Source organism: Panthera uncia, chromosome D1, assembly GCF_023721935.1.
Source record: "Panthera uncia isolate 11264 chromosome D1, Puncia_PCG_1.0, whole genome shotgun sequence".
Taxonomy (NCBI): Eukaryota; Metazoa; Chordata; class Mammalia; order Carnivora; family Felidae; genus Panthera; species Panthera uncia.
The window spans coordinates 31508444-31524510 of record NC_064808.1 but is presented as its reverse complement, the minus strand read 5'-3'; the positions used below and the strand labels follow the sequence as shown (position 1 = coordinate 31524510).

General features: G+C 40.4%; 1 protein-coding gene across 1 annotated transcript in view; it reads right to left on the bottom strand.

Moving 5' to 3' along the window:
* LGR4 (leucine rich repeat containing G protein-coupled receptor 4) overlaps nt 1-16067 on the bottom strand; it is a 100811-nt gene that overhangs the window by 32152 nt on the left and 52592 nt on the right. Inside the window, exon 2 of the mRNA XM_049648984.1 lies at nt 14052-14123. Coding sequence (XP_049504941.1) covers nt 14052-14123 — 72 coding nt within the window. The remainder of the gene's footprint in view (nt 1-14051; nt 14124-16067) is intronic.

Sequence of the window (16067 nt, the reverse complement as noted above, 5' to 3'; positions counted from 1 at the left end):
TCCTTTGCCTGAAATACCCTGACTCCAGCCTCTGCCAAGTGAAACATTACTCATCATCACTGTCCAAGTTGGATACCACCACAAATATGAAACCATCATGATATCAGCTTCCTTTGATTCCACCGGTACTTAAACAAAGCTCTCATTGGGCACATCTTATTTTGCCTCTAGTTACTATGAACTTGTTACATCTCCTACAGTTGTATTATATGTCCCTTATGGGCAGGGACCAAGTCATATTCCTTTCGTATTCTCTCACACGGGACCCTATGTGTAGCAGACACTTGGTATTTGCCGTAATGCCTCAGCTAAGCCCCAGTAGGGCTCTGGATTCAATTGCTCCTTAAAGAGCGGGGAAAGCTTACTGTTTATCTTTACTTTTCTGCATGTTTTCTCTTGTTTAATTTCTGCTCCCCTACTGCCCTTCACTCTCCCAGACAAGAAATAACTACTTGGCAAGATCTTAAAGTGCCATGGCAACAATGTTCTTTCTTAACATATTCTGGGAGTACATTTTCTTAGGGAAGGGGAGGGCAGACCTTAAACATGGGAACACCTGTCCACTGGTCAACAGTATTATCTCCATGCACTCTGGGTTGTGCACATGATCACACAAAATTAAAACAAGTCTAGCAGGACTTCAAATGGGGACACAGTCTACCTCAAGGCAACTCCTATTTATGCTGCTTGTTACAACAGTCTGAGAAGCAGAGAGAGCAAAGACAGGGAGGGGAGAGACAGAGAAAGGGTGGAGGAGAGGGAAAGGGCAAGCCATGAGACTTCCGCTCTCCCACTGGATTTGGAACCATTCCAGGAAACAGGATACAAGCAGCTCAGTGTGTAGTGTCTTTATGAATCTGTTTTGTGTGCATTTATTATTCATAAGGTCCATGGATTCACATGAGGGCCTCTTTCCAGGGGAAGCCAGAGTTTTCAATTATATCCTCTCTTCTTAATCCATGTGCTACATGATATTTTCTATCTGCCACCCGTCCCAGCGAGGGAAGCAGGAACAGCACTGGTGAAATGGGCACCGGTCAATGGTGTGTATGAACAAGGAGGCCACATTTCAGTAGGTAATCTGTGCCGGAGGGTTCACACTTTCATGAATTGTGCTGATTAAGACAGGTTTCTTCACTTGGGAGGCAACTTAAAGAAAGAAGAGAGGCAAGTGTGAAAAAGATAATAAACCAGTTGGTGCTAGTTCTCTTAAGAAATGCCTGGATTTAGGTTTCTTCCAGCCTATTACAGAAATTTCACTGTAGCCATTTGGCTGGAATTCTGGCCAAGGACCAGTGGACTAAGGACTACAATATACACACTGATGACTACACATATGTACGGAGCCGGGAGGAGGGCTGATGAGGGCTCAGTAGCTTCCAGCAGCTGTTGTGAGGAGTCTGGGGTGGAGAAAGCAGGAGTCAAAGCAACTGCAGCAGTAAGGCCCGGGTGGGAAGCACGCTTGCACACAAACAACAGAGAGCTTTACTCACGACAATTTCTGTACCACATGATGGGGAAGTTGGGGAGTGGAGGATGAGGCAGGATGGGGTGGCACAATCATGTGCCTACCTTCTTTTTGCAGAGGTGGCTACCAGATGGCCCAGCATTACACTCCTATCCAGTTCCCACAAAAAGGTCCTTTGAGCACCACTCTCCCCTTCTCAGCGATATTCACCTACCCCACACCAACATCTTCTGTCGCCCCTCATAACTTCGTCCCATACCTGCATGTTCCCACCCAACAGGTCTCCATCCGAAGCCACACACACGAACTACCACACACTGTACCCAAATCCATCCAGGCTGCCTCTCCCTCAATGCCATTAAATTCTCTCAAGTGGGTGGATCAGCACTACGTTACACTACCCGCAAAGTATGACAGACACAACCACCAGCCCGTGACACTACCTCCAGAGGAGGCATTTCTAGCTCAAAATGGAGCTGGGCAAGTGGCGCCGGGGTGGCTCAGTAGATGAAGTGTCTGACTCTTGATTTTTGGCTTAGGTCATGATCTTGTGGTTCATGGGTTCGAGCCCCAGGTCAGGCTCTGTGCTGACAGCATGGAGCCTGTTTGAGATTCTCTCTCTCCCTCTCTCTCTCTCTGCCCCTCCCCTGTTCACGTGCTTTAAACAAACAAACAAACCTTAAAAGAAAATGAGCTGGACAAGTATGGCCCAGGGAAGCATCTAACGGGAGGTTAAGTGACATTCTCTTATGAAATATAATTTGAAATCAGCAGGTTCTAAAATGTTGGTTACCATTTTCAAGTAAAAGCAAAACCCATTATAATGCATACCTCTGTTATAAGCCCTTAACCATGTATTTATTTATGAGTTAAAGCCCTACTATGTGCTGGGAACTCTGCGGCGTCCTGTGAAAAGTGAGGATCTCAGGAGGTACATCAGTTTCCAGGTATGGATATTCAGTATCACCGCACAGTGACAAAAGGAACATTACTGTAGCCCTCTTCCTTCCATTACTCTACCATATTGGCCCTTGTTAACACCATCCCCTACTGTTGTCTTTAAAACAAAGTGCTGGGGCGCCTGGGTGGCTCAGTCGGTTAAGCGGCCGACTTCAGCTCAGGTCATGATCTCGCGGTCCGTGAGTTTGAGCCCCACGTCGGGCTCTGAGTGCTGACAGCTCAGAGCCTGGAGCCTGTTTCAGATTCTGTGTCTCCCTCTCTCTGACCCTCCCCCATTCATGCTCTGTCTCTCTCTGTCTCAAAAATAAATAAACGTTAAAAAAAATAAAAATAAATAAATAAATAAAACAAAGTGCCCCTGTTTCCTTAGTGTCTTGCCCAAGGCCCTATAGCACGGCTAAATAATGTGAATCCTAGAAATAAAACAATGTAAATAAAGGAAAATAATGTACATTCCAGAAATAGAACAATGTTGCTTTTTGTTAGTTTCTGTGAATGACTTTAGGAGAACCAAAGGATGCAGTTATTTTCTTAGTAAATAGACGGGGCTGACAACTAAATAGCTGCCCTTGAACATTCTTCCCATCAAGGTTAAATAAACCTCACCTGATACCATGTATCAGCGAGTCCTGAGTCAGCTAACAGTGTTTTGCTTACCCTATTTCTCCACCTACATGTTCATATAACTTTTATGTAAGTGCATTGAAAACTGAATATGTTTTAAGAATATACATGTATTAAGAACCCTTATTAGAGAAACTCCCAAGGTTTTTAAAGTAGACTTCCTTCACAGAAAAGGGGAAAGTTATTTCATATATCTATTTGAGTATACCTACATATATTATCGGTAAATCAATAAAACCCTGGCAATGGTTACATTTCCTGAGCAAAGTTATCCTGACAACCTCTGGCAGTAAACATGCAATATCTACCCGTGTGAGGAAATATGTTACAACTTTTAAAAAGTTTTACAGCAGCATCTACCAATAAATATTGACCTTTTCCTACAGCCCAATCACCGTAGGTTTGGCAAAGTAAGTAATGAGCTTTCCCAAGACACTTCTCATTTCATTTCTTTTAAACAAGGATAATTCATTAAACACAAAACCTCAAATTTAGTTTTTATATAGTCTGATAAGGTTTCTGACATCAAGACGTTCAAAATAAGAAGAAACCCTTTATCTTCACCCCTACCTCAATTTCTAGTTCAAAAACGTGGTTACCTTTACCAGGTCATATAGGAGAAGTGTATCATGGCAGGCCCTGCCTTTAGAGAAAAGTCACAGGGGTTGAAGAGATAAGTACACACTGACACACCTTGAGCACAAAATAACAGGGCACTCAATCCAGCGTGACATGGTGAGGCACAAAGAAAGTGCAAGAGGAACTTGGAAAAGAAAGACCAAGGAAAGCTTCCTATGGCAGAAAGGGATGGAAATGGACCCTATGAAGTGGGTAAGATGTGAAGAGGAGAGGGAGGAACCGCACCTGTCGAATACTCATTCATGCCTTCCTGGCTGAGCCTGGGATTGTTCCAACACCACCTCCTTCACATGACGCTGCTCCATGAGTAAATTATTGATTGGTTTTAACCAGTCATGCTGATCCCATTCCCGTGACTGGCTTAGGGCTGGATCTGCGACCCCAGCTCTGGTTATAGGAAGTCTGCTGGGCTTTCTGGGAAAGGTAGCATTCTTCCTAAATGGGGATGCAATGGGAGGAGTGACTCTCTTCTCTTTCTGGATGCCATAATGTCTAAACATACCAAGTGAAGCGACTGCAACTATGGTGCTGCCCTTACTGAAGGAACAGACTAGGAAGACAGAAAGAATCTGGGTTCTTGAGGATGTGACTTAACTCCATCAACTATCCCTAGAAGAGTTCTACCATCCTGTTATGGAGGTCATCTTCTTTTTTTTTTTTTTTTCTTAATTTTTTTTTTTTTACATTTATTTATTATTGACAGACAGGGAGAAACAGAGCATGAGCATGGGAGGGGCAGAGAGAGGAGGAGACACACAATCCAAAGCAGGCTCTAGGCTCTGAGCTGTCAGCACAGAGCCCAACATGGGGCTCAAACTCACAAACCGTGAAATCGTGACCCAAGCCGAAGTTGGACGCTTAACCGACTGAGCCACCCAAGCGCCCCTGGAGGTCTTCTTATTATATAAGATAACACGTTTACTTACTGTTGAAGCTATGTTGCATTGAATTTGTTTCTTGTAACCAAAGGACTTTAACTAATTGCCTAACCAATAACCACTCTTCCTTTCTTACCTAGTAATAGAATTCTAATTTTGGTTCAGACAATATGCTTAGTTCAAAAGCCATACTTTCCAGCATCCTATTCTTAGGTGTGCCCATGTGACTAAGTTCTAGCCAATGAGATGTGAGCAGAAGTATTGTATAGAGGGTTTAAGATGGCTTCTTGAAGCTGACTTTTGAGAGATATCCCCCTCTTTCTCTCCTCCTTCATCTTTCCTGTTGCTGAGAACTGGGTCATGATGGCTACAGCTTAAGTAGACAGCTGTTTTGTGATCTTGACGTGGTAGCTATACAATGAGAAGTGCAGAGTATCAGGGCCTATGTCCCTGTTGTCTCTGTGATGCACCATAATAGTTCCATAGTTTTGTGTGTGTGTGTGTGTGTGTGTGTGTGTGTGTGTGTGTGTAGACGCCTTATGTGTTTAACCCATTTGTGTTTGAGATAGTGGGTGTTTACTTTTTCCTCCCTTATCTTTCTATGTATTCAGATTTTAAAAATCGAGTAACCATTAACTTTATGATCATTTTCTTAAAAAGCTAAGTGTGTCTGTGATACAGACTTTCCAGCACCTCCAACATTTTTTTCTTTGTTATAAATGTATAGGCCAGGGGGTGCCTGGGTGGCCCAGTCGGTTAAGCACCTGACTCTTGATTTTGACTCAGCTCATGATCTCACGGTGTGTGTGCTCAAGCCCCACATCAGGCTCTGTGCTGTCAGCAGAGCCTACTGTGCTGACAGCACAGAGCCTGCTTGGATTCCCTCTCTGCCCCTACCCCACTCAGTCTCACGCTCTCATTTTCTCTCTCTGAAAAAGAAACATTGAAAAAACAATTTCAAACCTATAGTCTAAATTAAGAAGTAGTAAAAATACCTATTAGGGAAAAACAATAAACAAATTATGAATTAAAGGTTGTACTAAAGCATATAATAATATATTAAACAAGCATGGTTTGACGAAGAGTGGACAATACATGGAAGAAATAACTTAGCCTATTTCCTTGCTGGAAAATTAAATTATGCTAGTAGAAAATCAAATACGTGTTCACTTACTTATAGTCACTATTATTTTCAAAGAATAATTAGCTTTGATTAAAATAAATAAATGAAATAAATAAATGAACCAGCAAACTGTGGTTTCAGTTGCCTCTCTATGCTTTCTGAATCCTAAGTCAAACCTTTTTAACAATGAACTGCTTGATTCTCCTGCTTGATTTCCCCTAGTCCCCTATGAAATCCTGACTTAACCCCCAAATTTGAGTTCACCCCATGTTTCCTCACGTCCACTTCTAAACTGCTAATCACTACAGGGCAAAGTTACAGGGCCCATTGGTTCCACTATACATTAATATTACCTAGGCTTTAACTGAGACTTTTCTATATTCTTCGTCAATTCTTTGTTCATTTCAGATGGACACAATTAAACATTTCCTACAATGTGTCTAGTTACTAGATTCTAGTGGGCTGAGATAACTAGTCTTCCTTCCCCCCTCTGCTTCCTTTGAGAGGATTCTCCACCTCAAGTAGCCCCAGTGGGTGGGGATGAATCCATGACCCAGATTGGACCATGCCATTCTAAACAGAATGACAACTGGTTCAAGGACAGGCACGTGAGGTTAAGTCTGGCCAACCAGAGTCCTCCTTGGAATTTTCTGCTGGAAGCTGCGAGGAAGCCTTTAGATAGCCATTTTGGATCTCAAGATGCAAAGAGGTGCTTAGAGCTACCAAACATTTGATTTCGCACCATATGGAGACCAGCTATTTCCAACAGGAAAGAATGAAGCCAAAACACGAAATTAGAGACAATCAAAGCTAAGAAATGGAGAGCATGAGAAAACTCTCATATCTTTAAAACCTTGAGATCAGGTACCGTCTGAAGCCAACTCCACCTCTGGACTTTCTAGTTCTACATGAAACAATAAATCCTCTATTGTGTCTCAGCTGGGTTTCTGTCTCTTAAGCTCTGGGGACTCCTGTCAAATACAGCACATATTCCAAGCTTTCACTACTCTCCCCAAACCAGAAACCACCTACTAGCAGTCCCTGAATGTCTGCCTCATGATGCATGTCTTTACCCCAAAGTAACCCTACTGAAATGATTCTTTAAAAAAACTTAGATTCAAGGCCTTTTGTCCCTATCTGGCCACAGGCACCTTTCTCCAGCCTGTCAATGTTGATCCCTCATTTCTTGTGAAAAATCTCTCCTCCCACAGCTCCTGGGGCACAGTTCTGCCCTAGTTCTCCTGCTCCTCTGGCACTTGGTCTTCTTCCCACACCCAGATTCAAGTGTTTCCCAAGGAGTTGTCTTTGGCTTCCTTCCCTTTTCTTTTACCCTCTCTCTCTTGGCAAGCTCTTTTAATCTCATGTTTCCAGTAATCACCTTACAATAAAAGACTCCCAAATATATACCCATAATACTCTAATTCTATAATCTATACCCACGAATCTCTCTTCTGGGCTTCACATCTATATTTCCAGAGGTCCCTACCTGTATCCCATCAAAATTCCATATGTATATTGAAGAATAATAGCTTCTCTTCCAAAACAATTTCTCTTTCTGTATTGTCTGTATGTCTGTATTTTTATCAAAACACACCAGACTCCTGGTAATCCTAAATGAAAGTGTTATGGACATCACCTTCCTTCATCATGCCAGCTGATACGTCTTCCTGATTCTATTTCCATCTTTTGCAGATATCCCCTCCTCTCTCTCATTGCCTCTCATCTGCCCTAGTTCAAATTCCCATAATTCGCAGCTGGACTGTTGCCGGTAGCAACATGTGTTGCTTCAAGTGTCTCCCTGCAATTTCTCAATCCCAAATATCCTACTGTCTGCTATGGAATTACCTTTACTGAAGGTCCTATTCGGTCAAGTTATTTCTTAGCTCGAAACACTTCAATAGTCACTCAAAAGTTGAAATTCCTTGTTAGTCTGCCAGGAAAGAGGCTCAGGACTGGAGCTGAAAGTCTGGCCTCAGACTCCTTTCTAGGTTTCTTTCCCATAACTTCCTTTCAGGAACTCAACACTACAACCCAACCAGACACCAGACCATTCCTACCACCAGCCTTTATATCTTTTCTAAAGACACCCTTCGTACACTCCTTCTTCCACATCTCCTCATGAATTAACCTACCATCCCTCAGGACTCTCTAGAAATACCAACTCTTGGTGAGGTCTTCCCTAATCTTTCTTAATAAGTAGAAATTCCTTTAGCCTCTGAACTCCCAAAACTCTTACACCATCCATCCCTCTTGAAAGTAAAGATCCCATTTAATCCAACACTGAACACAGTGCTTTACCTAACAAAAGTTCGTTGAATTAGTAAACTGTCTTACATGTCTTTCCCCATCCTCTCCACATCTACAGGACCATAGACTGGGATTAAAACCAGGTCTATTACTAATATGCTATGTAACCTTGGGCAAGTTACTCAATCACTCTGCGGAAAACCTCAGCTTCCTCATCAGCAAGGTGGGACTAAATATAGCTCAATGTTATATGAATTAAAACAAAACAATGTTTGTTCTGGGGGCAGGGGTGGCTCTCCAATACATAGCAGGTAAAATTGGTATAAACTCTGCTCCCATTTATCTTTTTACACCCTTACTTCCTAATCTGAGAGCTCCCTGAATGACACACAGGAACTAACATGAACCAGACAAGCAGTGCCTCTCTGTGAGCTCACTGTGTACTTCTCAACAGTAAGGGCAGTGGTCTTTGCTCACAAATCATCCCAACAGAGCACTATAAAGTGGAACAAGAGAATGCTCCCAAGAATAGAGTATTTTTAACTATCAAACATCACCAGAGCAACTGAGAAACTATTTTACTTTTTCTGGGGGGTGGGGGGTGGGAATAGTTTTCAAAACAGAATAAATTATCAAGACATAGCAAGGTCCAACTGGTGGCTCCAGATTGTATGCTGGACCAGAATTTTATTTTTCTTCTTCTATAGAGAATTATCTATGGGACAGCCATTAAATGTGAATGAAAATTACAGATCAGATGATAATATGTACCAACACTATTTTTCTGAGTTTGGACACCGTACTGCAGTTACTTAAATGGATTCTTCGAGTTTTTTTGGAATAACGATGCAATATTTAGTGGTAAAGAGGAATTATAACCGCAACTTACTCTCAAATGGTTCAGGAAAAAATGTACATATATTTTAGATTTCATAGTGTGTATGTGTGTGTGTATGGAGAGAAAAATGTTAACATTTGGAGAATCTGAGTAATGGTATGTGTGAAAATTCTTTATGCTTGCAATATTTTGTAAGTCTGAAATGTTATGTATGTGTGTGTATATATATAAATATGTTCTATATGTAAGTACTGGCCAAATTAAACTATTTAAAACTATTTAGTTTTGATCCACTCTGTTTGTATCTGATTTGAAATCTCCCTGTTCGAATCATTCACTAGTCCTCTTTTATAAAGTAATGCCTTAATTTAGAATTAATTGCCCTAAAGATGAAAAAAATGATGAGCAGGCTTGAATTAGGACACAGAGACCTAAGTTTTATTTTAGCACTGTGAGTCTTCTAAAGCCAAAGTATATTTTGAAACCAGTGGAATTATCCTCATCTTCTAGTATGCATTAAACAATAAACTGTACAAGTGCCAAAGCTGGCAATGGTTTCTACTGCTATTGCAACATCTAAACTCAAAGTAACATCCATGGTAGCCTATGGAAAAGCAGTTGGATATCCCTTCTGTTGATTCTAATTAAATCATTTTCACAGCTCCACATTTCAGACATTCCCCAGATGCCTACCAATGGGAAAGTCAGAAATAGTTGTGCCAGCATCACATTGGACTAGATTCTGTGGATGCTAAATGAATATTTTCTAGAATTCTGGCTTTCCTTTGGCATTGCTAACAGAAATCTATATTGACCCATTCCAACTTCCATCCGCAAGCAAAATAACCTCTCCCTAAAGTCAAGAAAATCGGGAAAACAAAGACTGCAAATGTGTACAAGGATTAGTGAAATTTACCTTACTCCTGTGGACATAGCACTTTACGGTCACAAAGCACCTTTACATAAATTACCCCATTTTCCCTTTACAATACTACTGTAAGGAGTTCCATGTTAAAGAGTAGGGAAACTAAGGCACAAAAATCAAGAGACCGTCCCAAGGTTTCAGATATTGTAGGTATTGAATTGAATATGTTTTTGTATGCTCAGAGACCGGAGTGTGGGGGGGACATCAGTGAATGGCATCCAGTCATTCAGGGCAAAAATCCTAGTCTCCTCCCTACTGCTCACTCTCATATCCAATTCAGTTCCTTCAGGATTAAGTCTAAACTCAGCTTAAAACATCACTTTATGATCTGGCCTCATATCGTGACACTTCTCCATCTTTCAGTATTTCAAATTTCTCTATGTTTCAATAGGAATAACTGTGTTTTAACACTTCTGAAATGTCTGAAATGTCTACTTCTGTGTCTTTGCACCTGCTATCAGGTTCTTTCTGGAGCAGTCTTACTACCCATCCTTATCCCCATCTGATAATTCCTAGGTGTCCTTCAAAACTTGGGGCGCCTGGGTGGCGCAGTCGGTTAAGCGTCCGACTTCAGCCAGGTCACGATCTCGCGGTCCGTGAGTTCGAGCCCCGCGTCAGGCTCTGGGCTGATGGCTCGGAGCCTGGAGCCTGTTTCCGATTCTGTGTCTCCCTCTCTCTCTGCCCCTCCCCCGTTCATGCTCTGTCTCTGTCCCAAAAATAAATAAAAAACGTTGAAAAAAAAAAAAATTAAAAAAAAAAAAATAAAAAAAATAAAAATAAAAAAACAAAACTCTGCTGAAGCCATTCTAGGAAGCCTTCCCCAAATCCTACAGTCTCAAGGGAATACAATACTTTAGGCTTTCACTGACCTTGCACATATTCCGTTAAAACCCTTCATCACACCATACCAAGTGGTAGTCCCATACCTTCCCCTAGACAAATGTCGTACAGTTGAATTTTCTGCAGTGTTAGGAACGTTCTAGTATCTGTGCTGTCGAATACAATAGTCACTAGCCACAAGTGGCTACTGAGTACTTGAACGATGGTTAGTTTAACTAAGGAACTGGATTTTTTAATTCAATTTTAATTATTTTAAATCTAAAACTAAATAGTCACCTATGGCCTATGGCTATGGTTTTGGGCAACACAGCTATAGACAGACTGTCAACTCAAGGACAAAGACCATCCTTCCTTGTCTCTGTACCCCCGGTACCTACCAGAGTACCTGGCACAGAGCAGGATTCAGGGTTTATTGGAAGAATAATTAAATGTTTAATATCTATAAACACTTTTTCTGTATTGTTGGGAAGTGATTCCACCCAACACTCCAAGCATTCTGGATTATCATATAAAATTTAGCCAACCCGGTCACATCTTGTAAAGTGTACCTCATTAACTATAATGGGAAAAAAAAAAAAAAAAACTTTAGTAAATCATTCATTTCCACTCAGGGCACTTCAGCTTCACAATCATGTTTAAATGACTTCCAGATGACTTCTGAATAAATGGTTACACTGTTTATGAAATATTACAATAGTCGTGGCAGCATCATTTTGGAATGTCAAAATCAACTACAGTGTTTTATAAGGAAAGAAATGGGCTTTTTACCATGGTTTTATTAACATGGAAAATAATTCCTTTAAATGCCTGAAGTTATTCCCAGAGTATTAAAGACTATATTGCAGTATTCTTTAAAAATAACCATCAGCTTTCCTAACTGAATTCATTTTTTGAAATCCCATCCAGTATTTGGAGATGTGCTGGCTTGATTTGATGGGCTCCATCACTGCCAAAGCAGAATATGGAGAGAACGTGACCTACCTGCAAAGAACTAGCATTCAAATTCAATTTGGTTCCAATGAAAAGTCTCAACTGATAGAATTCATGAGCCTGACATGTGAGATTTTAAGAAATCCAAGATGTGAACTTCACAAAGCAGAGACTAAGCAGGTTTGATTCCATATCCAGGCCCTCATTACAAAATCCCTCAGAGTGGAATTGGCCATCTGAGGCATCAACAAAGATGGCTGGTACCCAATCGCCCCACCCAGAGCAAAGAGAACTTGTCCATTTCTATCTGGTGCATCACACATCACGCAGTGATTATAAAATGGATGGACAACCACCTGCAAATGTCCTTTCATTGCATAATTACTCCTGTAAAGGGAGACTAATCCTAAAGTCTAAAACTTTATAAATAAATATATTTATGTTATATATACATATATATTTATAAATACATCAATAACAAATGAGAACAAATAAGCGAAGCATCTTTTAAAACCTTGAGCAAGGAGGTGGGGGCTTCAAATACACAGTTCACTCCTTTTTAATTTAAAATTTTAATTAAAAAATGAATAATTAGGGAGTTGGGTAGGCAAAATGGGTGAAGAGGGTCAAAAAGTACCAACTTCCAGGGAAGTCTGAGTGGCTCAGTCGGTTAAGTGTCTGACTTTGGCTCAGGTCATGATCTCATGGTTCGTGGGTTCAAGCCCTACATCGGACTCTGTGCTGACAGCTCAGGGCCTGGAGCCTGCTTCAGATCCCATGTCTCCCTCTCTCTCTGCCCCTCCCTCACTCATGCTCTGTCTTTCTCAAAAATAAATAAAAACATTTAAAAAAATAAAGAAACTTCAATATTCTCACTAAGTTATTAAAAAAAAGTACCAACTTCTAGTTATAAAATAAATAAGTCATGGAGATTTAAGGTACAGCACACTGAATATAGTTAATAATACTGTATTGTGTATTTGAAAGTTGCTGAGTAAATCTTAAAAAAGTTCTCATCACAAGAAAAAATGTGTAACTAATGGTGAATGTTAACTAGACTTATTGTGGTGATCATTTCATAATATATACAAATATTAAATCATTACATTGTATACCTGAAACTAGTATGTTACTGGTCAACTATATCTCAATAAAATAAATGAATAACGTTACAAAATAATTAATGTTCACGCTTAATTCTTTTCCCCAAAGATAACATTTAGTATTATACATTCCACTGCTTTTTTGTATGCACTTTAAATAGTAAAATAAATACTCGCTATTATTTACACAACACTTGCTCTGTTTCATGCACTGTCCTAAGCATTCAACATCTATTAATTCATTCTGTCTTCACCAGAGGGAGGACTGTTGCTATCTGTACCTTATAGACAAAGAAACTGAGCAGAGGGAGGTTAAATAACTTGACCCAGTTCACAAGCTTAGAAGTGGCAAATGATCTCTGTTCGATTTTTGCTGTGGGAACACTGTGTTCAGCTAAGTAGTGTGGGAAAAAAAATTTCTCCAAGACTTTATTAAATCCTTATCTGCTATTTCAATGCTTTTGTCAGAAGCAAGGGAGCACACATAACCTGCATGGCTTTTATTTGATTCCTTTTCCCCATGTTGGGGGAGAGGCTGAGCTAAGATAGGAGACATTCGCAGACTTGGATCTAACACTCAACAGCTGGGCTGTAGGATACAATCTGTAATATGAATTTAGATTCCTTCAGGGCTGTATCTCTTTGATGTTCTTAGTATCAAGCTGTCCCCTTCTTACCTACATGTATTACATAATCCATTAGCCTGGCCATTAAAAACCTATATTTAACTGATTCAGATCTGATTTTATTTTTCACCTGGATTCCTATTATATAGTTTCCAATTACTTTAAAATGTAGTAGTGCCTATTTTTATCATAAACTTTAAAAAAAAGTCTGAAAAGCAAAACGAAATGGAGGTTAAAACAGATGGAAAGAAATTTTCCACAATGTCAACTGTTAAACTGGAAACGTGAGCTGCAGCTGACAAGTCCAGAAACATTCTTAAAGGTGTTCTAAGCGACTGGGATGATGTTCCATGCCTTCAACCAATCCCCAAAGGTCATGTGCAAATGTCCAAGGGGACCCACACTCAGTTTTCTGCTCGCTCCCAACAATATTGTCTCCTGCATCATGACCCTAAAACGCCTTGTATTATTTTTTTATGGTTGTGTTACCCATACAGCAACTCCTTTGGCAACAATGGTAATTACCCCAGCCTTGTTATCTCAGGATAACACTGTAATTAAGTTGTGTCACTGCAGCATTCATGGTTATAATAATTGCAGCAAAAAATTCCTATGAAAGTAACATTTTTAGTTCTGGCTTTCAAAAATAACTTCAGCAATTACACTGCTTAAAAAAATCAAGTTTGTTTCCCCGAAAACAACATGATTTCCTCTGCACACAAAGCTCACTGAAACTGAGCTAATCTGAATGTTCCCTAAGAAACATTAGACTATCTCTTTTGTAAGAGCTTCCAAAGAGAATGGGGAAACAAAAACACAAATAAAACATATTTCTCAAAATATTACTTACAGCTCCTCTAGAAAAGGAAAGTTCTTAAATGCATCTTCTGGTAATTGAGTAATGTTGTTCATACTGATATCCCTGGAAAACATAAAATTAAGAACATTTTTTACTAAGTGCTACTAGACTTAAAGAACTCAACTCAGAAAAATAATTAGCTGCTGACATTCTGTAAAGAAGAAAAATGAGCACACAAGACAGACATAGGGACAATCCTAATTTGGCTTCCAAATACAAAGTTAAATCTTTTATTATAAATGATGTCCCATAATTTAGAAATGTACCCAGGTCCTGGATTTTCCTTTCCCTCTTCAAATATCCTTGAGAAAAGAAAAAAGAAAACAGAAAGAAAAAAGAAAAGAAAAATGCCTCAAACTACCTACGACTGGGCCAGTTTGACTTCCCAGTGCTCTGGTATTCAAATGCTGTACCTGATAAAAATAAACAAATGAATACCCCAGGGCATGATAAAAGATTTGCAGGCATAGGTGGCTTCTTAAGTCACTGTCAGGGACAATAAAACAGGTCCTAGCTGTATTCCAGGCATCTTTTCTGCAAAACCTATAAAAGTCCTCCAGGTAATAGCTGTAAGGGGATTTAATTTTTAGCCCACGAAGAGATGCAACCTAGAGACATGTGCTTACATGACAGGTATGCTGTCCATTTACAGTTTTTCCTCAAAGAAGCAGCAGAAAGGAGAGAACTCACTTGATGATACAACTCGACAATTAACTACATTCAAACAGCTAAAAAATACTTTATTAACCATTTCCTTCCTCCCTGGCAACTGCCTTCTCAGTTGGTTTTCTCTTTCCACACTCTGTTTAATATGGACACTGTGAAAGACAGGTTAAGGCAGTCTCAGAGGGAAAGCCCCAGCATGCACTGGGACAGTTGCCTCAAATCAGGTTCCTCTGCCTCTTGTCTGTGGCTGGGCCCTCAGGCCTCTCTTTTCTAAAACTCACCATGAAAACTCACAAATGTGACTGCCTCATCACTAGTTTAGACATACTGATATATGAGGGTAGAAGAGAAATCAGCTAATAATAAAACACCCAAATCAGCTAACAATAAGAACACTAGGACTTTTATTAATTTGGTCAGGAGAAATTTTCTTTTAAAAGAGAGGACACCTGGGGCGCCTGGGTGGCTCAGTCGGTTAAGCATCCGACTTCAGCTCAGGTCATGATCTCACAGTTCCTGAGTTCGAGCCCCTCGTCAGGCTCTGTGCAGACAGCTCAGAGCCTGGTGCCTGCTTCGGATTCTGTCTCCCTCTCTCTGCCCCTCCCCCACATATGCTCTGTCTCTCTCTGTCTCAGAAACAAACAAACAAACAAACAAATAAATAAGATGACACCTTCCGTACCAAAGTAGGTGAATCTCTTCTCCCTATCTTTTCCATTCATTGAAATTTGGAAATGGAATTCACATTCCTCTTTACGAGCTCTTCCCAAGGCAAGTTTGGAAACCTTTCTGGTTCAGGAATAACGGCAACAGCAGACACAAAACCAGCAATAGCAGTAGCAGCTAAGGTATAGAGAACACTGAAACTGTGGTAAGACCACACATAACATCTCCTTTTACAATGGGGAAGACTGGGGCTTCCTGAGGTACAGAACTCCCCAAGGCTACCCAACAAATGGTGTAACAGAAAATGTGCATCCCAGAGTCCATGATTTTAACTGCACACTGAGCCTTCCCAAGTATCACATGAGTCCTGTTACTTCTCTCCAGTGGTAGTCAAGATAGAAAGCAAAGCCATGCAAACTGGTGAAGCCACTCTAGACAACAGTGTGGAGGTGCCTCAGAAAGTTAAAGATGGAACTACCTTATGACCCAGCAGTTGCACCAGTTGGTATTTAGCCAAAGGATACAAAACTACAGATTCAAAGGGGTACATGCACCCCGATGTTTATAACAGCATTATCATCAATATAGAAAGAGTCCAAAAATCCATCACGGCATATGTATACTATGAAATATTACTCAGCCATCAAAAAGAATGAAATCTTACCATTTGTGATG